This window comes from Coregonus clupeaformis, chromosome 31 (genome assembly GCF_020615455.1).
Source record: "Coregonus clupeaformis isolate EN_2021a chromosome 31, ASM2061545v1, whole genome shotgun sequence".
NCBI classification, from domain to species: Eukaryota; Metazoa; Chordata; class Actinopteri; order Salmoniformes; family Salmonidae; genus Coregonus; species Coregonus clupeaformis.
This window is the reverse complement of record NC_059222.1, coordinates 30,415,915-30,442,183: the sequence shown is the minus strand read 5'-3', so window position 1 is coordinate 30,442,183 and position 26,269 is coordinate 30,415,915. Positions and strand designations below refer to the sequence as shown.

Genomic DNA, 26,269 nt, shown 5'->3' with positions numbered 1-26,269 from the left:
CTGCTGTTACTGTTTATTATCTATCCTGTTGCCTAGTCACTTTATCCCTACCTATACGTACATGTCTACAGTACCAGTCAAAAGTTTGGACACACCTACTCATTCCAGGGTTTTTATTTTATTTTAACTATTTTCTACATTGTTGAATAATAGTTACGATGTAGTTATGATGAAATAACACATGGAATCATGTAGTAACCAAAAAAGGGTTAAACAAATATTATATTTGAGTTTCTTCAAAGTAGCCACCCTTTGCCTTGATAACAGCTTTGCACACTCTTGGCATTCTCTCAACCAGCTTCATGAGGTAGTCACCTGGAATGCATTTCAATTAACAGATGTGCCTTGTTAAAAGTTAATTTGTGGAATTTATTTCCTTAATGCATTTGAGCCAGTCAGTTGTGTTGTGACAAGGTAGGGGTGGTATACAGAAGATAGCCCTATTTGGTAAAAGACCAAGTCCATATTATGACAAGAACAGCTCAAATAAGCAAAGAGAAACGACAGTCCATCATTACTTTAAGACATGAAGGTCAGTCAATCCGGAAAATGTCAAGACCTTTGAAAGTTTCTTCAAGTGCAGTCGCAAAAAACATCAAGCGCTATGATGAAACTGGCTCTCATGAGGACCACCACAGGAAAGGAAGACCTCTGCTGCAGAGGATAAGTTCATTAGAGTTAACTTTACCTCAGCTTGCAGCCCAAATAAATGCTTCACAGAGTTCAAGTAACAGACACATCTCAACATCAACTGTTCAGAGGGGACTGCATGAATCAGGCCTTCATGGTCGAATTGCTGCAAAGAAATCACAACTAAAGGACACCAATAAGAAGAAGAGACTTGCTTGGGCCAAGAAACACAAGCAATGGACATTAGACCAGTGGAAATCTGTCCTTTGGTCTGATGAGTACAAATTTGAGATTTTTGGTTCCAACCGCCGTGTCTTTGTGAGACGCAGAGTAGGTGAACGGATTATCTCTGCATGTGTGGTTCCCACCGTGAAGCATGGAGGGGGAGGTGTGATGGTGTGGGGGTGCTTAGCTGGTGACACTGTCTGTGATTTATTTAGAATTCAAGGCACACTTAACCAGCATGGCTACCACAACCTTCTGCAGCGATACGCCATCCCATCTGGTTTGGGCTTAGTGGGACTATCATTTGTTTTTCAACAGGACAATGATCCGAAACACACCTCCAGGCTGTGTAAGGGCTATTTGACCAAGAAAGAGAGTGATTGAGTGCTGCATCAGATGACCTGGCCTCCGCAATCACCCGACCTCAACTCAATTGAGATGGTTTGGGATGAGTTGGACTACAGAGTGAAGGAAAAGCAGCCAACAAGTGCTCAGCATCTGTGGGAACTCCTTCAAGACTGTTGGAAAAGCATTCCTCATGAAGCTGGTTGAGAGAATGCCAAGAGTGTGCAAAGCTGTCATTAAGGCAAAGGGTGGCTACTTTGAAGAATCTAAAATATATTTTGATTTGTTTAAAACTTTTTTTGGTTCCATATGTGTTATTTCATAGTTTAGATTTCTTCACTATTATTCTACAATGTAGAATAATAGTAAAAATAAAGAAAAACCCTTGAATGAGTAGGTGTGTCCAAACTTTTGACTGGTACTGTAGATATGTACAGTTGAAGTCAGAAGTTTACACACGCCTTACTATGATCAATTTTCCCATAATCCTAAATCACTTCTAAATTTCCAAATATATAATGTCTGAAACACACCCTAAAAGATTGGCCAAAATACAATGTAGACGTCATACAACCACACCAGTACACATGTCCTGTTCCTTCAACAGAAGTTTACATACACCTTAGCCAAATACATTTAAACTCAGTTTTTCACAATTCCTGACATTTAATCCTAGTAAATATTCCCTGTCTTAGGTCAGTTAGGATCACCACTTTATTTTAAGAATGTGAAATGTCAGAATAATAGTAGAGAGAATGATTTATTTCAGCTTTTATTTATTTCATCACATTCCCAGTGGGTCAGAAGTTTACATACACTCAATTAGTATTTGGTAGCATTGCCTTTAAATTGTTTAACTTGGGTCAAACGTTTCGGGTAGCTTTCCACAAGCTTCCCACAATAAGTTGGGTGAATTCTGGCCCATTCCTCCTGACAGAGCTTGTGTAACTGAGTCAGGTTTTTAGGCCTCCTTGCTCGCACACGCTTTTTCAGTTCTGCCCACAGATTTTCTATAGGATTGAGGTCAGGGCTTTGTGATGGCCACTCCAATACCTTTACTTTGTTGTCCTTAAGCCATTTTGCCACAACTTTGGAAGTATGCTTGGGGTCACTGGCCATTTGGAAGACCCATTTGCGACAAAGCTTTAACTTCCTGACTGATGTCTTGAGATGTTGCTTCAATATATCCACATAATTTTCCTTCCTCATGATGCCATCTATTTTGTGAAGTGCACCAGTCCCTCCTGCAGCAAAGCACCCCCACAGCATGATGCTGCCACCCCCGTGCTTCACGGTTGGGATGGTGTTCTTCGACTTGCAAGCGTTCCCCTTTTTCCTCCAAACATAACGATGGTCATTATGGCCAAACAGTTATATTTTTGTTTCATCAGACCAGAGGACATTTCTACAAAAAGTACGATCTTTGTCCCCATGTGCAGTTGCAAACTGTAGTCTGGCTTTTTTATGGTGGTTTTGGAGCAGTGGCTTCTTCCTTGCTGAGCGGCCTTTCAGGTTATGTCGATATAGGACTTGTTTTACTGTGGATATAGATACTTTTGTACCCGTTTCCTCCAGCATCTTCACAAGGTCCTTTGCTGTTGTTCTGGGATTGATTAGCACTTTTCACACCAAAGTACGTTCATCTCTAGGAGACAACGCGTCTCCTTCCTGAGCGGTATGACGGACTTGTGGAGGTCTACAATTTTCTTTCTGAGGTCTTGGCTGATTTCTTTTGATTTTCCCATGATGTGAAGCAAAGAGGCACTGAGTTTGAAGGTAGGCATTGAAATACATCCACAGTTACACCTCCAATTGACTCAAATTATGTCAATTAGCCTATCAGAAGCTTCTAAAGCCATGACATTCTTTTCTGGAATTTTCCAAGCTGTTTAAAGGCAAGCAGTTGCCATACCAAGCGGCGATGCAGGCAGTCAAGGTGCTCTCAGTGGTGCAGCTGTAGAACCTTTTGAGGATCTGAGGGCCCATGCCAAATCTTCTCAGCCTCCTGAGGGAGAAGAGGCGTTGTCGTGCCCTCTTCACGACTGTGTTGGTGTGTGTGGACCATGATAATTCCTTAGTGATGATGGACACCGAGGAACTTGAAGCTCTCGACCCGCTCCACTAGAGCCCCGTTGATGTGGATGGGGGTGTGCTCGGCCCTCTGTTTCCTGTAGTCCATGATCAGCTCCTTTGTCTTGCTGACGTTGAGGGAGAGGTTGTTGTCCTGGCACCACACTCGCAGGTCTCTGACCTCCTCCCTGTAAGCTGTCTCGTCGGTGATCAGGCCTACCACCGTCGTGTCGTCTGCAAACATAATGATGGTGTTGGAGTCGTGCGCAGCCATGCAGTCGTGGGAGAACAGGGATTTGGGATTTGAACACACACACACACACACACAAACTTTTCTGCCTTTCTCTGATTGAATACCCCCTGGCTGTTATTGACTTGTTGACAGTGAAAAGGTCTTCCTGTTCACATGACATTTGTTGTTACGGTGTTATCTCACTGGAAGTACAAACACTCAGCGCTGTGACCTGCTCCAACCCCAGTCTCTCTCGCTCACACACACACACACACACTTGACCATCAGGCCAGGGAACATATTCATAAACACAAACACAACCTGGAGATGGCAACCTCCTCAAATCTAACCCTGACTGACAACTTGAGGATCTTCCTAACCACAGATGCATGGCCCTTTAGTGACTTCCAGTATCTGTATGTGATATCTGATTTTGGCCATACAATCGCCTACCCTTTTTGTCAGAGCCATCTTGCTATCCCAGCTGCCCAGTTATACCTAGGCGAGACCCAAAGAAGATGCAGCGCACTTAGTAAAACTCCCTGTCAATAGAATGTTAATACACTGGGTTAGTGTGTGTGTGTGTGTGTGAGAGAGAGATAGTTTGTGTGTGATGGGACAAAGGGAGCATTATGCATGTTCAGGAGGAGAGGAGAGGGGGAAGAGAAGAGGCAGATAGCGCTCCGGAGAAAGAGAGTTCTTCTACTCGCTATCGTATGAACACCCAACTATGGGTCATATGATGAGCAGCACGGAGAAAGTGTGTGTGTGGGGGTTAGTCGGTGTTTGTGTAGTGTGTTTGCGTAAGTCATTAGGAAAAGGCGGTGAGGTTCTAGGGATGGATGTTAGGTATTATGCTTTTATGATAGTTAATATCATTTCTGTGCATGATGTGCAGCCTTGTGTTTAGTGCTGTTGACAAATTAAGTCTCTATACCCCCTCCCCCCTCCCCTTGCTCCTCCCCCTGCCCTCCCAGCCCCCTTGTTCAGTCCAGGCTTCATGTAGCCTAATGCTCTTATTAGATTTACTGTGAAGAAGTCTGTGCCTTTACTGCCTTTCAGACCCTCTCTCATACCTTCCCACGTTCCCACATAGTTTTTTTTCTTTCTTTCTTTCTTTCTTTCTTTCTCTTGCTTTCTTTCTCTCGCTAGGCTTATGCTTTCATAACCATTTGAACAGGGCCTTGACTAAGCCTACAGCCAAAACGTTTTGTTTTATATCAGTGTAGGCAATTAAGCAGGTCACATAGACATTCATTCTCAGAGTGCCTTTGGCCTAACTTACATCTGCTCTTTGACACATAGAAAGTGGCGTTCATGTAGAGAAGAGCCTATTTGTTCCAGTAGGCCTCCGGCGGAGCAGGGGTCTCGGGTGTTTCTCTCCACCAGCAGATGACTGCTCATCCCAGCCGACAGGCTGGCCGAGCTCCATGATCACAAGACTCGAGACTGTGTTTTACGTGTGTCTGGCTAATGAGTGCAAGCTTTAGTTCTAGCCTAGTGTTATAACACAAGATTCAACTCAGTCTAGTGTCAGGTGTGTTAGAGCTGGGCTATGACAAAATCCTCCAACACTGCTCTAACAGGTCTCTATTAATAGTCACAGGCTTGTTCAGCCAAAGCTGCTGGTTCAACTCTCTTACTGTATGTTTATAATAAGCTAGGCGATATGCAGTTCAGTGTGTGTGTGTGTGTTTCTCTCAATCCCATGGAAAATTGTTGATGTGAATTTTTCCCTTGATCTGATAGAAGTTATTGAGATCTAACCTACAACAAGAATAATAGCTGCAGAAAGGCACACAGGCAGACGGGTGGGTTTTGTCCCATTGATCTCAGTCCAGATCTATGAGTTAGTGAGGCCTTACAGAGCTGTCCCTAGAGTCTCTCCCCATTCACCTCTTCTTTCTCTGTCCCTAGTCTCTCCCCATTTATCTCTTCTCTCGCTCTGTCACTGAGTAGTGAGTGACACTAAGGAACACAGGAAGTGTTGACAGGAGGAATCTCGCATGAACATGATGCATACAGCTCACCCTCCTGTCTGTTGGCTAGAGGTCAATGACCTTTCTTACAAGTACTTAAAGGTCCAATGCAGCTGTTTTAATCTCAATATCAAATCATTTCTGGGTAACAAGTACCTTACTATGATTGTTTTCGATTAAAATGGTCAAAAAGAAAGCAAGGATTTTGCTAGGACTGTCTGAGTGGGGCGGGGAAAACTGAAAACTAGCTGGTATTGGCAGAGAGGTTTGGAACATTCTTATTGGTCTATTAACTAATTGACCACCTGGTAATGTCACCAGGCAGGCCAAAACACCATCCTACCAAAACAGGCTGTCTTTTCAAACAGCTCTTACACTAAAAGGGCATTATCATAATTTTTACAATTTCACAGTATTATTGCAACCTCATAGTGTGGAAATATACAGGTAACTGGCTAAATAAAGGCAACGCCAACATAAAGTATCTTTATTTATATATATATATATATATATATATATTTACCCACTTTTTCTCCCCAATGTTGATCTTTTCTCATCGCATCTTAATAGGGTGTTGGGCCACCACGAGCCAGAACAACTTCAATGCGCCTTGGCATAGATTCTACAAGTGTCTGGAACTCTATTGGAAGGATGCAACACCATTCTTCAATGAAAAATTTGATCATTTGTGGTTTTGTTGATGGTGGTGGAAAATGCTGTCTCAGGCGCTGCTCCAGAATCTCCCATAAGTGTTCAATTGGGTTGAGATCTGGTGATTGAGACGGCCATGCCATATGGTTTACACCATTTTCATGCTCATCAAACCATTCAGTGACCTCTCGTGCCCTGTGGATCGGGGCATTGTCATCTTATGGGGCCATTGTAGTCAAAATAATGGCCTGCCCAGCATTTTTATACATAACCCTACGCATGATGGGATGTTATTTGCTTAATTATCTCAGGAACCACACCTGTGTGGAAGCACCTGCTTTCAATATACTTTGTATCTCTCATTTACTCAAGTGTTTCCATTATTATGGCAGTTACCTGTGCATGAAACACAGGAAAATCACGTTTATGAAAGCATTGGGGCTTTAAGACACACAGGCACATGCCATTGTGTTATTCAGTGTTTTAATATTTCTATTTTTCTGTCTCTGTAGAGGTACATGGTGTTTGAGGACAGTCAGGAGACGGAGAAGAAGGACCTTCAGAGTCGACTGGTAATGCTGGAGTCACACACACGTCAAATGGAGCTCAAGACCAGGAACAACTCGGACCAGAGTGAGTCAATCAATCAATCATTGTGGCTTCTAGGACTGGAGCTGTGAACCCTAATGGAAGGAATACTGAGAAAGACATTACAAGTGAAGGGCTCAGGAATGTGCATCACTGGGGGCTGGAAGACCAATATATTTACTGGGTTATACTGTATCCGCAGGCCATAGAAACAAACAACCCACATGATGCTGCCAAACACAGCCTCACGAACCGTGGGAAGGTCATTACATAAGGAATAAACTCACAAGGTGATAAATAGTTTAATGTTGGAGGTGTCTGTGTAAGTGCAGTCTATAAGGGAGTCTTGAATGGAGAATTTAATTTAATTTTGCAATCCTTGCATCACACCTCGAACTCAGTTTATTCTGGTCTGCTGAGTTGGTGTTTGACTGTGAACTAGAAGGACTCTGATTGGGTTAAGCAGCCACTTTATGGGTTTCTGCCAGCTGACCTTGACTGAGTACACGCACGCATCACCTGACTTGACATTCAATAGTGCTCACAGCCAAGTCCACAGTCCTTGTTCTTTCCAATTGGGGTTTCTCTCTCTTCCACTTTCACCACATCTTTCTTTTTCTTTTCTTTCACTTTCAGTTCTTTCTTACTTGAACAGTTTTCATTCTCTCTGTCTTCTCTCTCCTTAAACTAGATCGGGAGAGGCATAGCAGTAATACTCTTGTGTTGAGTCATTTAGATGTGGAAACTAGGCTAGCTCATAGTTCATATTGCTCAGCAGGTGTGTGTATAGACTGTAGATGATGAACCGTACAGATATAGTATACCGCAAGCCGTAAACATACAGTACTTCCGCTTCCCAATACACACGTTTTACTATCCTTGTGGGGACCTAAAATTGTGTAGTGTGTACGGTTCATCATCTAATTTATCTTATCCCCTAACCCTAATTGTAACCCTAAACCTAACCCCTAAGCCAAAAATAACCTTTGTCCTCGTGAGGAACTGGGAAGTGTCCCCACAAGGGAGGATAGTACCCATGAGGATAGTACCCATGAGGATATTAATACAAGCCCACACACACCAGGTGGTTTCCTAAAGGGTTATTTCTGTCTGTACATTCTCTAGTTGGTTCCTCATTGTCTACTGGTAGTCACTAGTCATGGTAACAAATAACTTACAAATCACATAGCCAGCTGAGCTAAGTCCTAGGCATTCACTAAACCACCTACGACTGTCTTGAGTTTAAAGCCTGACCTAACAAGTCTCTTTTCTATTCGTCTGAATCAAATCCCTGTCCTATGTCTCATTCTACTAAAAGCCAACGCCAAAAATCCAGTGACAACAGTCTGGTGTTGTTAGCCAGGCTACCATAGAGAAATGTGGAGGTAGCAGATGATATTAGATAACTGTGTTGGCAGTTAGTGACTAACTCCTGATGCTGTGTTGGGAGGGTTATTGTCAATGAGCAGATGGTAGGCCTGCTTGGGTTAGTGTCTCAATCTCACACAAATCAAATTGTATTTGTTTCATGCGCCGAATACAACAGGTGAAGACCTTACCGCGAAATGCTTACTTAAAAGCCTTTAACCAACAATGCAGTTCAAGAAATAGAGTTAAGAAAATATTTACTAAATAGACTAAAGTAAAAAATTAAAAGTAACACAATAAAATTACATAACAATAACGAGGCTAGATACAGGGGGTACCAGTACCGAGTCAATGTGCGGGGGTACAGGTTAGTCTAGGTAGTTTGTACATGTAGGTAGGGGTAAAAGGACTATACTCTGCCTTTTGTGAGAGGATATGGTTAGGCTGGGCAATCATCTGCATGTACACACACACAGAATGTTGTCAGGGTGTTTTCACTATAAACAGTCCATGCCAGCCAAGTTGCCAACACAGTGGATTAAGTAACAGGGCTCAGAGCTATGTTTTACTGAAATAGAGTAGATTCTAATGTCTGTTTCTAGTGTGTTTGGGTTGTAGCTTGTGCATTTTAATCTTAAAGGTTAAACATGGCTTCCGAGTGTGTGTGATGACTGGACGAAATGGCTTAGAATTCCTAACGTTTTCCATAGATTATGGTTATTCAGTGACCCATAACCCAAAATATTTGAGTGTTTGCGCCAGCCACTGTATTTTACTAGTGTGCGAATGACACCTGGTGGTCATACATTGCTACTACAACTGACAGCAGTTTAATACAGTACTTGGTTTCTCATCTGAAGCCTCAGCCATGTTCAGTTCGAAAAAAATCACTACAGCTGACGTGATTCCTTATTCTAAATACCAAAGAGGTATGTCTGTTCTATATCATACATTTCTATCTGAACGTTGGCCAACGTTGTGTCCTGCTAAACTTGACCCTGGTATGGGACAGATATTACTGATGGGCATCAGTAATTGGACCGTGCTCCCACCCATCCAGGACATCACTCGAAACGGTGCCTGAGGAAGGCACGCAGCATCAAGGATCCCACATACCCCAGCCATGAGCTGTTCTCTCCATTACCGTCGGGTAGACTGTATCGGAGCATGAGGTCTGATACCAACAGGCTCAGAGACAGTTTCTATCTACAAGCCATCAGACTGCTGAACACTTGAACTGGACTGACCACATGCTCTGATTCGCCGCACCTTAGCACACATGTACTCACTCATGCATACACCCACACATATATATTCATGCTACACACACATCACAACTGCAGCTGCCAGACACTAATTACATGGCTCAGTTTATATACACTGCCCCACACCCCCCCTTCCCCAATACACTTGTAAATATTGGCCTATAAATTGCAGTTGTAAATATTGGCCTATAAATTGCAGTTGTAAATATTGGCCTATAAATTGCAGTTGTAAATATTGGCCTATAAATTGCAGTTGTAAATATTGGCCTATAAATTGCAGTTGTAAATATTGGCCTATAAATTGCAGTTGTAAATATTGGCCTATAAATTGTGCGAACCTGTATTATAGTAATGCTAAAATGTTTATTCTATTCTACTGAGCCATTTACTTTATTCGTATTCTTATTGTTGTTGCATTGTCGAAGGAACCTGCAAGTAAGCATTTCGTTGGACAATGTATACCATGCATATCCCGTACATACGACTAATAAAACTTGAAACTTGGTCACTGGCAGATATTACTAATGTTCCAAGATTGCATTAAAGCGATACTCAGGATTCTGGCAATGAAGCCCTTTATCTACTTCCCCAGAGTCAGATGAACTCATGGAAACCATCTGCATCCAGTATGAAATTAGAGGTGGTTTCACGAGCTAATGGTATCCACGAGTTCATCCGACTCTGGGGAAGTAGATAAATGGCTTCATTGCCAAAATCCTGAGTATCCCTTTAACTTTGAACTGTACACAAAAGTGAACTTCTTAATAGGGTCATTCAACATTTGATTTCAATAACCTTTTGACTGCACCTCTTGATTTGAATGACTCTTTCCATACATATTTGCCCATGGTAGAAGTGGTCAGAAAGTTACTTTTTGGACCTGAATGCCAAAACATTCAGTAGATAGGTGCTCAAAGTTTAACCATTTTGCATACCCCACCATACTATGAGACATCCATGTCTTCATCACTGGAGAAGTTTAACGGTTGCGATTGATATCATTTAAAAAGCTTACAAACAGGGTTGTCAAATTATTTTATAATTTCTTTAGGTTATTGTCCTGCTGAAAGGTGAATTTGTCTCCCAGTGTGTGTTGGAAAGCAGACTACACCAGGTTTTCCTATAGGATTTGGCCTTTGCTTAGCTGTATTCCATTTATTTTTATCCTAAATTCCCTATTCCTTGCCGATGACCCATAACATGATGTAACCACCACCATGCTTGAAAATAAGAAGTGTTACTCAGTGATGTTGGATTTGCCCCAAACATAAGGCTTATATTCTTTGCCACATTTGTTGCAGTATTACTTAAGTGCCTTGTTGCAAACAGGATGCATGATTTGGAATATATTGTATTCTGTACAGGCTTCCTTGTTTTCACACTGTCATTTAGGTTAGTACTGTGGAGTAACTACAATGTTGTTGATCCATCCTCAGTTTTCTCATATCACAACCATTAAACTCTGTAACTGTTTTAAAATCACCATTGGCCTCATGGTGAAATCCCTGAGCAGTTTCCTTCCTCTCCGACAACTGAGTTAGGAAGGAGGCCTGTATCTTTATAGTGACACTGGGTGTATTGATTAGGGCTGTCCCTGAAAAATATATATAAAATACATGTTAAATCGTGTATTTTTCCATATATAGACACACCCTATGTGTTTAAAAAAATCAACTATATGCTTGTCTGATGCTGTTTGATGAAATAAGATACAAATGACTCAATAGGGAAGAGATCAAGAGAACCTTAACCTGACCCCGACCATCTTCCTCCCGCTCCTGCTGGCTTTCGCAGATTCTGCCATTACTCTCCTGAAGTTGCCGGTAATAGGCTACATGAGGAGTCGGAAACCTTTCTCATGTGGAATGCCAATTTGTCTTACAATTTCTACTGATCTGTGTGCCAGTTATGGTTTTCATATGCACATTTTCATGGAACAGTTTCATTTAATTTATAATAACATCTTCGTATCTCAAAATCATTGTCATGTGGTTAATCAGCATTCTATCCAAATCTTAATGAAAATGATACAAACCTAAAAAGTAACTTCTATTGCCAACTATGTAAAAATAACCTACATAAAGCCAACAAATAAAAACATTGCAGCCTGCAGGTAGAAAATATCCTGATTTAAAAATAAATATCCTATAAATCACATTGGCTAAGCATGGCCTGTCAACTATCAACTTGGATCCAGCCGAAAGCTCCTGCTAGCAAACTTGCAACAATGTATAAAATATTCTGGGCCCTCAGTTTCCTGCACCAGTGAGATCAGGACAGACACAGCTGTAGGCTATTTTGCGCAAGGGATAAGAGCTCATCAGGTAGGCCTATTTTATGAAGTTTCCACTGGATCAGAGCATTAAATTTTTCCCTTTCACGCTGAGTGGTTATCGAAAGGGAGAGAACTGAATTTTTTCTCTCAATACATTAAGGAGCTATTGTCATTCTCAATGGATGTAAAAATACTTTGTTTGCTTGCTGTTTGAGATGAAGAAAACATTACTTTGAGAAGCTCCAGAGCTCATTAGTGGTGGTGCGTTAAGCCAATCAGAAATACTATCAGATCCCCAAATGGGCACATTTATATGCCTACATTTATATGCCTACATTTGCGCGCAGGCCAGGTAGCCTATAGGCCTACTTCTATGCGTAATCAAGTGCGCGTCCTTACTCAACATTGACAGTAGCGTTCCAAACAAAAGACAATGATTTAAATTGACAACCCGTAAATGGAATGAAATAAACCAAAACTTGTTTCAAACAAGTGTAACAGGTTGTGCGCTCTGCAAACAAAGTGTCCACTCTGACGAGAACGGTAAAATACTGGAATAATAATATATTGAACGCATTAACAGAAATTACCACGACCAAACAAACGTTGTAGATTAGAAATGATAGGAATGAACGGTAAATGTAGGCTACTACTAGTGATATATGGAATGGGGAATTGATAGACACTAACAATCAAGGAAAACAATTCACACAAAGTTATGAAACAATGAATGTGCACAAATTGGCAGGAGACAGCGCATTCTGGAGAGACGTGCATTGTGCATTTTAGCCACACTCCCCTTCTTCTATGCCATCCACGCGGCCTCCGCAATGGATTGGTCTCAGCATTCGCAATGGATTAGTTTACTGAGATGGGCGCGAATCAGACAGGTGTATCGTGTGCCATAAAAAATATATATATATATTTGTTACTGCTCGACTAAAATAAAATCTCAGTTGACCAACAGCCTATCGACCAAACAATCGACCAATCGACTAATTAGGGTCAGCCATAGTATTGATACACCATTCAAAGCCTAATTAATAACTTCACCATGCTCAGGGATATTCAGTGTCTGCTTTTTTTAAATTTTCATTTATTTTGAAGACCTTTCAATCGGTGCCCTTCTTTGCAAGGCATTGGAAAACCTCCCTGGTCTTTGTGGTTGAATGTGTGCTTGAAATTCATTACTCGATTGAGGGACTTTACAGATAATTGTATGTGTGGGGTACAGATATGGGGTCGTCATAAAGAAAAGTCATGTTAACCACTATTATTGAACACAGAATGAGTCCTTGCAACGTGTTATGTGATTTGTTATAAGCACCTTTTTACTCCTGAACGTACTTAGGCAAGCCATAACAAAGGGTTTGAATACTCAAGACATTTCAGCTGTTCATTTTTTTTTTTATTAATTTGTAAAAAAAAATATAAAAACAAAATTCCACTTTGTCAATATAGGGTATTGTGTGTAGATCAGTGACACACAATCTCAATTTAATTCATTTTAAATCCTGGCTGTAACAACAAAATGTGGAAAGGGGGATACCTAGTCAGTCCCACAACTGAATGCATTCAACAGAAATGTGTCTTTCGCATTTAACCCAACCCCTTAATCTCGACGTCCACGTCATCAGCGCCCGGGGAGCAGTTGTTAATTGGGGGTTAACTGCCTTGCTCAAGGGCAGAACCGCAGATTTTTTCCACCTTGCCGGCTCGGGGATTCTAACCAGCGACCTTTCGGTTACTGGCCCAACGCTCTTAACCCATAGGAGTTTTACGTAATCTATCACAAGACATCTAGTGGCCCTTTTGGGTACTTTTGCAATTATCTCTGGCCCTCTGTGTGGCCTTATCACATGTAAAATATATGAAATAATTAAATAAGATTATTTTTTAATTTAAAAACAATTGAATGACAAAGCTGTAAAACATTATCCTAAATATAAACCTAGTGAATACCATTGGTGTTTTAAATGAGGGTTTCAGCATGAAATATCCATTAGTAAAATAAATTTTTATTTATTTTTTTAAATGTGTAATCTTTTTTTTATGTCTATGTATTTGCTGTCAATGTTTTGCATCAAACTGGTGGCCGTTGTGGAAACAAAATTCAATAGTTGGACGAGTTGAAGAGGTGATTTGAAAATAATGCCATTGTTGATTAGATGCTTTTTTCATTAATAAGGCAATTTTCTCTTGAACCATATGGTCTATCTACTAGAAATTAATGGACAGTGGACACAGATATAAAAAATAAATACTATATATGAATACATTTTTTAAAAAGTAAATAAATTACCAAAGTTACAATAGATTGCCATAGATTTTCTGCTTATTTCCAAAATTACTGAAGATTCCGTTAACTTTCGCTAATTACCGGTAGCTTTGCAACCCTAGGAATTACCCTATAACAGTTTTTTAGGGTTCTTTTCCCTCATTGACCATATAGTTCTGTTTGACTGAGATCACACGTCTAACTGTTCTCTCTTTCAGTTGGCAGATTGGAGGAACGAGAAGCCGAGCTGAAGAAGGAGTACAATGCCCTCCACCAGAGACACACAGAGGTATGGGGGAGGAGGGGGGAGTGTGTTTGTGTATTTAAGTCCGTGTTGGGACTGTTCCATTGTAGGCCTACTGGGCAAACTATATACTGAACAAAAATATATAAACGCAACATGTAAAGTGTTGGTCCCATGTTTCAGGAGCTGAAATAAAAGATCCCAGAAATTTTCCATATGCACAAAAAGCTTATTTATCTCAAATGTTGTTCACAAATTTGTTTACATTCCTGTTAGTGAGCATTTCTCCAAAGCATTTCTGCAAAGATAATCCATCCACCTGACAGGTGTGGCATATCAAAAAGCTGATTAAATGGCATGATCATTACACAGGTGTACCTTGTCCTGGGGACAATAAAAGGCCACTGTAAAATGTGCGGTTTTGTCACACAACACAATGACACAGATGTCTCAAGTTTTGAGGGAGCGTGCAATTGGCATGCTGACTGCAGTAATGTCCACCACAGCTGTTGCCAGATAATTTAATGTTAATTTCTCTACCATAAGCCGCATCCAACATCGTTTTAGAGAATTTGGCAGTACATCCAACCGGCCTCACAACCGCAGACCACGTGTAACCACGCCAGCCCAAGACCTCCACATCCAGCTTCTTCACCTGCGCCGCTGCCCAGTCATGTGAAATCCATAGATTAGGCCCTAATTTATTTATTTCAATTGACTGATTTCCTTATATGTACTGTAACTCTTTGTTCAGTAGAAATCACGTAAAACTCAGGGCCTCCCGAGTGGCGCATCGGTCTAAGGCACTGCATCGCAGTGCTAGAGGCATCACTACAGACCCGGGTTCGATCCCAGGCTGTGTCATAACCGGCCGTGATCGGGAGTCCCATAGGGCGGCGCACAATTGGCCCAGCGTCGTCCGGGTTAGGGGAGGGTTTTGCCGGGGGGGCTTTACTTGGCTCATCACGCTCTAGCGACTCCTTGTGGCCGGGCGCCTTCAGGCTGACTTCGGTCGTCAGTCGAACAGCTGGCTTCTGGGTTAAGCTCCTGTGAGTCGCTCTGGATAAGAGCGTCTGCTAAATGACTAGATTGTATGTATAATATGTTTTAGACATAGGTTGGCATGATGTTTGACCCACAGTGAACAAAGACAAGACTGCTATTTCCAGCTTACATTCAGGGAATTCAAACTACAACAGAGGACGGAGGGAGGGGAAGGGAGGGAGAGATAAGGATGGTGAGGGATGGAGAATGCAAGATGCAGGAGAGAGGAAGGAGAAAGAGGGAGTTAGAATTGGGTCAGTTTAAGGAGATTTGGAGCAATTATCCCAACATTAAGTACAGTGGGGAAAAAAAGTATTTAGTCAGCCACCAATTGTGCAAGTTCTCCCACTTAAAAAGATGAGAGAGGCCTGTAATTTTCATCATAGGTACACGTCAACTATGACAGACAAAATGAGAAATAAAAATCCAGAAAATCACATTGTAGGATTTTTTATGAATTTATTTGCAAATTATGGTGGAAAATAAGTATTTGGTCAATAACAAAAGTTTCTCAATACTTTGTTATATACCCTTTGTTGGCAATGACACAGGTCAAACGTTTTCTGTAAGTCTTCACAAGGTTTTCACACACTGTTGCTGGTATTTTGGCCCATTCCTCCATGCAGATCTCCTCTAGAGCAGTGATGTTTTGGGGCTGTCGCTGGGTAACACGGACTTTCAACTCCCTCCAAAGATTTTCTATGGGGTTGAGATCTGGAGACTGGCTAGGCCACTCCAGGACCTTGAAATGCTTCTTACGAAGCCACTCCTTCGTTGCCCGGGCGGTGTGTTTGGGATCATTGTCATGCTGAAAGACCCAGCCACGTTTCATCTTCAATGCCCTTGCTGATGGAAGGAGGTTTTCACTCAAAATCTCACGATACATGGCCCCATTCATTCTTTCCTTTACACGGATCAGTTGTCCTGGTCCCTTTGCAGAAAAACAGCCCCAAAGCATGAAGTTTCCACCCCCATGCTTCACAGTAGGTATGGTGTTCTTTGGATGCAACTCAGCATTCTTTGTCCTCCAAACACGATGAGTTGAGTTTTTACCAAAAAAGTTATATTTTGGTTTCATCTGACCATATGACATTCTCCCAATCCTCTTCTGGATCATCCAAATGCACTCTAGCAAACTTCAGACGGGCCTGGACATGTACTGGCTTAAGCAGGGGGACACGTCTGGCAATGCAGGATTTGAGTCCCTGGCGGCGTAGTGTGTTACTGATGGTAAGCTTTGTTACTTTGGTCCCAGCTCTCTGCAGGTCATTCACTAGGTCCCCCCGTGTGGTTCTGGGATTTTTGCTCACCGTTCTTGTGATCATTTTGACCCCACGGGGTGAGATCTTGCGTGGAGCCCCAGATCGAGGGAGATTATCAGTGGTCTTGTATGTCTTCCATTTCCTAATAATTGCTCCCACAGTTGATTTCTTCAAACCAAGCTGCTTACCTATTGCAGATTCAGTCTTCCCAGCCTGGTGCAGGTCTACAATTTTGTTTCTGGTGTCCCTTGACAGCTCTTTGGTCTTGACCATAGTGGAGTTTGGAGTGTGACTGTTTGAGGTTGTGGACAGGTGTCTTTTATACTGATAACAAGTTCAAACAGGTGCCATTAATACAGGTAACGAGTGGAGGACAGAGGAGCCTCTTAAAGAAGAAGTTACAGGTCTGTGAGAGCCAGAAATCTTGCTTGTTTGTAGGTGACCAAATACTTATTTTCCACCATAATTTGCAAATAAATTCATTAAAAATCCTACAATGTGATTTTCTGGATTTTTTTTTCTCAATTTGTCTGTCATAGTTGACGTGTACCTATGATGAAAATGACAGGCCTCTCTCATCTTTTTAAGTGGGAGAACTTGCACAATTGGTGGCTGACTAAATACTTTTTTTCCCCACTGTATGTTGTCATGTTGCCTCAACTCAGTCTGCCTAAAGTCTGTTCTCCATAATGTATTACTAACACATTGGCTGAGACGCCAAAACAAACAAGCCTGCATAGAGACCATGACATTTAAATATGGACGGAAACTAGATTTTAGAAGCTCACACACACACAAACACACGGTGACAGCTGAATACCCCACAGGCCAGGAGGCTGTCTGTTCCAGCTGTACATCGACACAAAAACCTCATCTAAGAAACAGCAGGCATCATGGCCATGTTCAAATCGTTTTTTGAATAGGGCCACTCCCTGTCCACGCTAACCCCCCGTCTCACTGTGTGGTATGTCCCATGCAGATGATCCACAGCTACATGGAGCACTTGGAACGTACCAAACACCAGCAGCATGCGCCGGTGCAGGAGGCACCTTCAGACACAAGCAGATCACGGTAAGATCATACATACAACTCTTAAAGTCACATTCCAATATCACTGTGTGTACAGTATCTGCAGTTGTAGACAAACACTCTCATATAGCAGTGCTTCCCTAGTACATTGCTGGCTCGTGGCCAGTTCATCCTGGGTACTGTGTAGGTCAGTGGAGGCTGCTGAGGGGAGGACGGCTCATAATAATGGCTGGAACGGAGCGAATGGAATGGCATCAAACACATGGAAACCATGGAAACCATGTGTTTGATGTATTTGATACCATTCCACTGATTCCGCTCCAGCTATTACCATGAGCCCGTCCTCCCCAATTAAGGTGCCACCAACCTCCTGTGGTGTAGGTGTTTGTATTTTATTATACAGCTTCCCTAGAAGTATGGCACATTAACATTCATTGGCTTAGTTGGCTCCTCACCCTGGCTCAGTGTGTTTGTGAGAGAGTAAGTTGATGTGCAGGCACCACTCCTACGCTCTCTGCTCTCCATAGGCACTATTTCCATTTAGGTCAGAACCTGACAGAAGATGAGAGATGTGAGGTAGGGATGAGAGGATGGGAAGGGAAAGGAAAGGAAAGGGGGCGGAGTAGAGTAGAGGAGGGGATCGGAGGAGAGGATGATATGAGTTGAAGTGGGGGGAGGAGGATGAAGAGGAGATTGGGATAGAGATTGAGTAGGACTATGCCATGGAATCAGCTGTATTTAAATCAGCCAGAGGTCTGTCAGTGGTCAGCTGCAGTAATCCCACAGTGGGATGGTGATGAGAGTGATTCAGAGCTGTAGTGTTTTTGTCAGCTGATCAGATTAGTGAGTGAAACAGCAGTAAAAGGAGGTCATGGTCTCCCGCTGGGCAAACCTTCATTTTGAACAGTGTAGCTTTTTAGATTTAAGCAGCATTTGTGTTTGTGTTCACAGTTTGTGTTCACAAGGCACTCATTTGTGATTTCTGCGTTTTCCCTAACAGAAGTGTGGTACATTATTTATTAGCTTTGTGTGTAGCAGCAGCCCTCTACAGTCTCTCAGTAGCAGCAGACGCTGTCAGTTCCTCCTCCCAGTCTCTCCATGGCTCAGCCAATCAGCATCGAGCTGAGGGGAGGCATATGTTACCAGCTCTGATGCTGCCTCAGCATCCGAAAGGGAGGGGAGAGAAAGCGAGGGTGAGAGCGACGGCGACAATTCTAGACTGCACAGCGACATCAGTGTCGCAGCTTAGGAAAGACAAAAGAGTAAGCGGGAGTATCGTCTGCCAGAAAGAGGATACAATACATCAAGAAAAGAGAGGCGAGGAGAAGGCTGCTGCAAAGCCAGTGTCCACCCTCTTTCTCTCGCTCTCTCTGGATGATGTCACAGCAGTGTTGAACTGAAGCCGGCATCACTCTACAGTAGCAGCTGCTGCTCTGTCTCTCTCTGCCACAGCTGCTGCTGCTCATGGGATTACTGCTGCTGTTGTTTCTGTGGCAGTTGCTCGTTGGCCCGCTGGTCTGAACACACATAGCGCCACACCCCGCCACACACTCTACTCTACTCTACTCTCCAGCCTGAGTTCCAGATCTCCTGTACCTGAGCATTCTTCTCTTCACCAGACGGCAACAGAGTGTGTATGTGAGGAGTACTTTGTCGACAGAGGGAGAAGAAGTATAATCTACTTTGCACCGTCATCCAGGGACAGTTTGTAAAAGCTCCAGAGGCGTGTGTTTTAGGGTTACCCCCACACCCGCTGGCGGTCGCCCCCCTCCCCTGGTCCCGGCAGTGAGGGGCGCTGGGCCATGTTCAGGGGGGGCCATGAGCCCGAGGTGTATGCTGCTGTTTGTCTTTGGCTTCGTTGGAGGGGCCGTTGTTATTAACTCTGCCGTGCTGGTGTCTCTGTCTGTCCTGCTGCTGGTGCACTACTCTGTCTCTACTGCCCTCCCTGCCCTGCCCACCCTGCCACGGCCCAGCAGGTACTGTGTGTGTGTGTGTGTGTGTGTGTGTGTGAGAGACCCGAAACACAGCCTACTGTAAGTCACCCCCACTCCTGCAGGTAACTCTCTGTGAAAGGGATGGGTGTGTTTGTTTACCTCCTTTCTCTCTTCTCCATGTCCTGTCCTCTTCTCCATGTCCTGTCCTCTTCTCCATGTCCTGTCCTCTTCTCCATGTCCTGTCCTCTTCTCCATGTCCTGTCCTCTTCTCCATGTCCTGTCCTCTTCTCCATGTCCTGTCCTCTTCTCCATGTCCTGTCCTCTTCTCCATGTCCTGTCCTCTTCTCCATGTCCTGTCCTCTTCTCCATGTCCTGTCCTCTTCTCCATGTCCTGTCCTCTTCTCCATGTCCTGTCCTCTTCTCCATGTCCTGTCCTCTTCTCCATGTCCTGTCCTCTTCTCCATGTCCTGTCCTCTTCTCCATGTCCTGTCCTCTTCTCCATGTCCTGTCCTCTTCTCCATGTCCTGTCCTCTTCTCCATGTCCTGTCCTCTTCTCCATGTCCTGTCCTCTTCTCCATGTCCTGTCCTCTTCTCCATGTCCTGTCCTCTTCTCCATGTCCTGTCCTCTTCTCCATGTCCTGTCCTCTTCTCCATGTCCTGTCCTCTTCTCCAATCTCTTCTAGTTCTCTCTGCTCCTACCATCTCCTCTCATTTCCTCCTTTCTTCACTCTTTCCATTCTCTGCTTCAATCACCTGTTATTTTATATGGTTGCTTACCCCTCCGATTGACTCCATCTCATCCCTCTTCCCCTTGCTTGTTTACTTGCCGTGGGGTAAAGCCCAGTTGCCATGCTTTTACCATGTGGTGACCATGCTGTTGCTGTGTTGGAGACAGCCAGGCAATATGGTTATGCAGGCTGAAAGTAGGTCCAGAGAAAGAACCTCCTCAGCCAGTAAATCACAGCAATACTCATATCCATGATAACATTTGTTATCTTATTTGTTTTAATTTATCCTTTATTTATACAGTTGATCCCATTGAGGGGAAAAAATGATCCTTTGCAAGAGGGACCTGTCAAAGCTGTATGCTATTTTTGGTTTAAAACCAACCTTAAGGAGATTTATTTGAGAGTTGAAAAAAATAGCTGCTCTCCAATTTATGTCAAAATGTCAGGCAGTGACAGTGAACATTGTTGCCCTAAGTTTGACCTCTGAGGCCTCTCCCTGTCTCTCTCTCTCCCTGTCTCTCTCTCTCCCTGTCTCTCTCTCTCCCCGTGTCTCTCTGTCTCTCTCTGTCGGTCTGTCTCTCTATCTCTGTCTCTCTCTCTGTCGGTCTGTCTCTGTCAGTCTCAATTCAATTTGCTTTATTGGCATGACGTAACAATGTACATATTGCCAAAGCTTACTTTGGATATTTACACTATTAACATAATTAAAATAATAAAAATCAATATTGTCAACGGGACAACAGTAACAACAATAACTAAGGGTCAAAATAACCATTGAACAATAACAATATAGAGGACATGTGCAGGTTGGTTGGTCTGTCAGACACTGTCCCTCATCTTATGGCAGGCAGCAATGTAGTGCGCTGGTAACCCACAGCTCTCTGCGTCCTCCCCCAACAGGATGGGTAGCCTATTCTCATCAGAGAGGTCTTTGAAACCTTTCAAAACGGTTTCAAATTTGGGGAAATGACACTAATTGTTTTATATTTTTTACATTTTGTCAGGAAATGCAGCTCTGTCTCAGGTTCTGCTGTGGTGCAGTGGTTGCACAGCCTTTCCTCTACAGGGAGCCAGGTTCTCCTGTGTCTACCCTTCTCAATGGCAAGGCTGTGCTCACTGAGCCTGTACTTTATCAAGATTTTAAGGTTTTGATCAGTAACCATGGTCAAACAGTTAGCCACGGTGTACTGTCGATTTAGGGCCAGATAGTACTGCATTTTACTTTGTGCTTGTGCTTCCCAATAAGCAATGTAGTTTTGTTTTGACTGTGTTGTAATTTGGTTTATTCTGACTGTTTGGATGTTCTGGTCCTGAGGCTTCAGTGTGTTCGTAGAACAGGTTTGTGAACTCAGCCCCAGGACCAGTTGGATGAGGGGACTTTTCTTTGCTCAGCTCTTGCCATTGCAGGGCTTGGTAATGATATGAGAGGGGGTCACTGTATTTGAGATGTTTCCAAAACTGAATTGCTCTTTTTTGAGTTTTTATTATTAGTGGATATTGGCCTAATTCTGCCCTGCATGCATTGTTTGTAATTTTCCTGTAGGATAATTTTACAGAACTCTGCATGCAGGGTTTCAATGGGGTGTTTGTCCCATTTAGTGAAATCTTGTTTTGCAAGTGGACCCCACACCTCACTGCCATTAAGTGCAATTGGTTCAATAAAACATTCAATTTGTTTTAGCCAAATTTTAATAGGTATTTCAATTTGAATTTGTTTTTTAATGGCATAGAATGCCCTGTGTGCTTTCTCTCAGTTCATTCACTGCATCATTAAGGTGTCCAGTTGAGCTCTCTGTCTGTCTCTCTCTCTGTCTGTCTCTCTCTCTGTCTGTCTCTCTCTCTGTCTGTCTCTCTCTCTCTGTCGGTCTGTCTCTGTCTGTCTCTCTCTGTCGGTCTGTCTCTGTCTGTCTCTCTCTGTCGGTCTGTCTCTCTCTCTCTCTCTCTGTCAGTCTGTCTCTCTCTCTCTTTGTCAGTCTGTCTCTCTCTCTCTCTGTCAGTCTGTCTCTCGCTCTCACTCTCTCGCTCTCTCTCTCACTCACTCTCACTCACTCTCACTCTCTCTCACTCTCACTCACTCTCACTCACTATCTCACTCTCACTCTCTGTCTTTGTCTCTCTCTCTCTGTCTGTCTGTCTCTCTCTCTCTCTCTCTCTGTTGGTCTCTCTCTGTGTCTGTCTGTCTATCTCTCTGCCTGTCTTTCTGTCTCTCTCTCTGTCTCTGTCTGTCTGTCTCTCTCTCTCTGTCTCTCTCTGTCGGTCTGTCTCTGTCTCTCTCTGTCGGTCTGTCTCTCGCTCTCTCTGTTGGTCTCTCTCGCTCTCTCTGTTGGTCTCTCTCTCTGTTGGTCTCTATCTCTCTGCCTGCCTGCCTGTCTGTCTGTCTGTCTGCCTCTTTCTCTCTCTGTGTCTCTCTCTCTGTCTCTCTCTGTCGGTCTGTCTCTCGCTCTCTCTGTTGGTCTCTCTCGCTCTCTCTGTTGGTCTCTCTCTCTGTTGGTCTCTCTCTCTGTTGGTCTCTATCTCTCTGCCTGCCTGTCTGTCTGTCTGTCTGTCTGCCTCTTTCTCTCTCTGTCTGTCTCTCTGTCTGTCTCTGTCTGTCTGTCACTGTCTGTCTCTGCCTCTCTCTGTCTCTCTCTCTGTCTCTGTCTCTCTCTCTGTCTCTGTCTGTCTCTCTGTCTCTGTCTGTCTCTCTTTGTCTCTCTCTGTCTGTCTGTCTGTGTCTTTCTTTCTTTCTTTGGGAATCAGCCCATAGTGGTGTGCATTTTCTATGGACTGCTACCATGCCATACAGCCTGCTCTTTTCAACATGGAAGCCTTTGTTTCTGCCTACTGTACCTTTTTGATAGCTCCTCATTGATGTGGGTGGGTTGATACTTTTTTTATTTTTTTATTTCACCTTTATTTAACCAAGTAAGCCAGTTGAGAACAAGTTCTCATTTACAACTGTGACTGTGCTCCACTTCCATGTTCAGTGGCTGATAATGTTTCTCATATTCAGATGGAACAGGATGAACGCCTGTGGAGAAATAACTGTTTGATGCTTAAAGCAAGGGAATATTTGTTGTTAACTTCAGAGATCTATAGGGTCTATGGAACATGTGACTTTGAAAATCCTTGAAAGTGTGTGATTTATTGAGTCATCAGAGAACTGTGGGTGCTGAGAGATAACATGGAAGTGTGGAAACTAACAGGTGAGTGTGTATGCTGTGTGTGAAGGATTCATTTTGTCATTAGAGGGGAGCTAGAGATAGCAGGAGGCCATGTCTGCTAATGAGTGTGGAAAAGAAGAACCACCACTGTGGGAATCTACCAGCTCTTCAGTCACTGGCCTGATATAGAGACGCAGAGGTTATGGATCAGAGTGATGTCACCCCTCAAACTAAAGCACCAAATGAAACTGCTGTAGTGCCTCCTTGCAAAGTCTCAAATGATCAATGTCTTGTTTTTTTGTTGGCAAGTTTTGGGTGTGAAATTTCTTCATGAAGTTCGCTAGCTTTCATGCCTGCAGCAGGAGTATTGACGTGCATTTTTAATCACAACACACTGACCAGCCTCTGAAAAGCTTTTAAATCAGACACAGTTTGATCTGTTACATAACATTTAACATTTAAGTCATTAGGGAGTCAGCTCAGTGACTCCTTTATGAAATCCTTTATTAAAGCGCACACCCCACTCTCTTACACTATCCATCACTGTCACACCTCTCTGTGGATTTCACCTCACCCTCCTTTTCTCTTTCTGAATCCAGGAAGGAGCGTCCCATCTCCATGGGGGTATTCCCATTACCCGGAAGTGATTTGACCACTGACCCGCAGAGGGAAACTGTTGAAACGCTGTCTGAACCCTGGAGATATAACGACCTGAGCCACCCTCGCTCCAACACCAGCCTCAAGGTAACATTAAACTCCCCACCTGCCAGTCACTTTAAACCGATGCAAAAGCTATTCTAACATTCGGCGACTGTTTTGGAAATACTTTTCAGGAATTCACTGTGTGAGTACAAAGTGAACTCGGTGGGTTGAATCAGGACTAGCATTCTGAGTTGAACAACCGTACCCTCAGATCTAACCACCCCCCCCCATGCCTCCTCTTAGCGTTTCCAAGGAATCTGAGGGGTGACGTAAGACGGGTAATTTGGCCCAGAGTAGATAGTGTGTGTCTGTGTGGAAACATACGCTTTCAACCGTTCACTCTGCCAGAGGATGGGAAGGCTTATTGAAAAGGAAGTTGGATTCAGTGTGTCTGTGGTACCAAAGCACGATTGAGAGGTAGACTTGGATCAGTGTGCCCGGAATGCCTAAGAAGGCATTGAGGGAGGGCAGAGGGGCTGTGTGTGTGTCTGAGGGCCCATGGAAGTTGTACCATTCGGGGCCGGGAGCAGGGGAAGAGGGAAACAGAGGAGAGAACCAAGAAACAGGACAGAGTGTCTGAGCAGACCAAAGGGCCGCTTTCTGCTGGGGCCACACTAGAACCTCACCATGGTTGCCCGTAGAAACCACGCCGCGAGCAAGGTTCCGTCATGAATATTAATTCATGCTCGGCTGATTTTAAGTATTCATTTGTTGTGATATTTTAGTCCTCGGTGGCCAGATAGAAATGATTCAGATACCAGGAAGAGGGGGTTTCCTGTCAGAAGTGACAAGACATTTGACATAAGATATGAGACCAGTAGATGAAACTCAACTGCCGATGTTTCAGCTCAGCCCTGGCTGCTACTAAATCATCTTTCTACTTAATCCTCCTCTATCCTCCTCTCTATCAAACCTTTGGTTTCTCTATGAAAGCATATCTTTTCTTTCTCTATCCCTGATCCCACTAAACCATCCCTTTCTCACTTTCACTGTGGATCTCTCACGCTGACTTTTTAACACACACACAGCCACACACACACACACACACACACACACACACACACAGCCACACACAGCCACAGTTCAGACTCACAGGGATGCCTTTGTGTTACAGCCTCTGACTCGACATTTCCCAAAGATTTACAGTGTTCGGTTACAGTCCCCCCTCCCACTTTCTCTCTCTCACTCTTTCTCTCTCTCACGCTCACCGATTATATCTCTCTCTCTCAGGTTTGTATACACACACACAAACACACAAACACTGTGTGTCAGCAGAGCTTAGGGTTTTTTGACATGGAAGGCGTCAGCTTTATCAGTCTGATGGACAGAAGAGAAGCTAGGCTCTGATAGGCTGACAGTGGTATTATGGGAACAGCCGAGAGGATGATGCCAGCGAGGGAAAGTGGGGGAATAGTCCCAAGGGTAGAAGAAGAAGTACAAGGGAAAAAAGAGGCTGGGAGAGTGAAGGAGAGCACATAAGAGACTCGGGTGTAATGGATGTCTTTCAGTGTTTTGTCAATGGTCTTTTCCGAGGTTATTCTAAAAAGCCATATAAAGTATCTAATGCAAACAATTGAATGATTGACTGCAGTAGAAAGCCTAGGTAGACGACCTCTGGAAGTGGCTGCTCATCAGAACGTGTAATCCATACCTTTGTCACCTTCAACCCGACACGTCTGACTCTGCCGGCCCTTTCACTTGATCCACTGTCTTTTATACTTAATTACTGATTTGCAATAATCTTTTTTCAACATAAATCTGCTGTTCTATTCCCCCCCCCCAGTTGTGATCACTGCTCTAAAACGGGCCTTCGCTGTAATTTTTCTCTAAACCAGCTGGGGGCGCCAGACTCCCAGAGCAGAGGGCAGAGGCTTTCAGCTAATCAGCAGGCTGAACACAACCAGGTCCAAACTATCGCGTTGCTGTGTTGTTGACTATGTCGTCTCATAAAAGCTTAATATAGCCTTTGTGCCACCATAGAACATAGTACACTGCCAGCTGCATGCAACCCAAGCAGGTTACTCACCTGGACACCAATGGTGTGACTGGGGCTAAATCTAAAATGATACATTTACATTTTAGTCATTTAGCAGACGCTCTTATCCAGAGCGACTTACAGTGATACCTATTTCCTATGTAGTGCATTACTTTCGGCCCTATGGGGCTCTGACCAAAAGTAGTGCACTATATAGGGAGTAGGGTGTCATTTCAGATGCATCCCAGTCTTTCAGGGTTAGTCGGCTTGCTAGTATTACTAATGCATAGAGCGTTCCCTCT

At 43.5% G+C, this 26,269-nt stretch overlaps 1 protein-coding gene across 8 annotated transcripts in view; it reads left to right on the top strand.

The window, feature by feature from the left end:
- The window catches only part of spag9b (sperm associated antigen 9b), a 49,216-nt gene that overhangs the window by 8,175 nt on the left and 14,772 nt on the right, over positions 1-26,269 (top strand). For 4 of the 8 annotated variants that reach the window (XM_041858739.1, XM_041858740.1, XM_041858738.1 and 1 more), the window contains exons 2-6: positions 6,645-6,765; positions 14,125-14,195; positions 17,436-17,527; positions 23,890-24,034; positions 25,828-25,896. In XM_041858739.1, the coding sequence (XP_041714673.1) occupies positions 6,645-6,765; positions 14,125-14,195; positions 17,436-17,527; positions 23,890-24,034; positions 25,828-25,896 (498 nt within the window). Of the gene's footprint in view, positions 1-6,644; positions 6,766-14,124; positions 14,196-17,435; positions 17,528-18,390; positions 19,462-23,889; positions 24,035-25,827; positions 25,897-26,269 lie in introns of those variants that run through there. The other 4 variants (XM_041858743.1, XM_041858741.1, XM_041858744.2 and 1 more) reach the window with 2 other exon arrangements.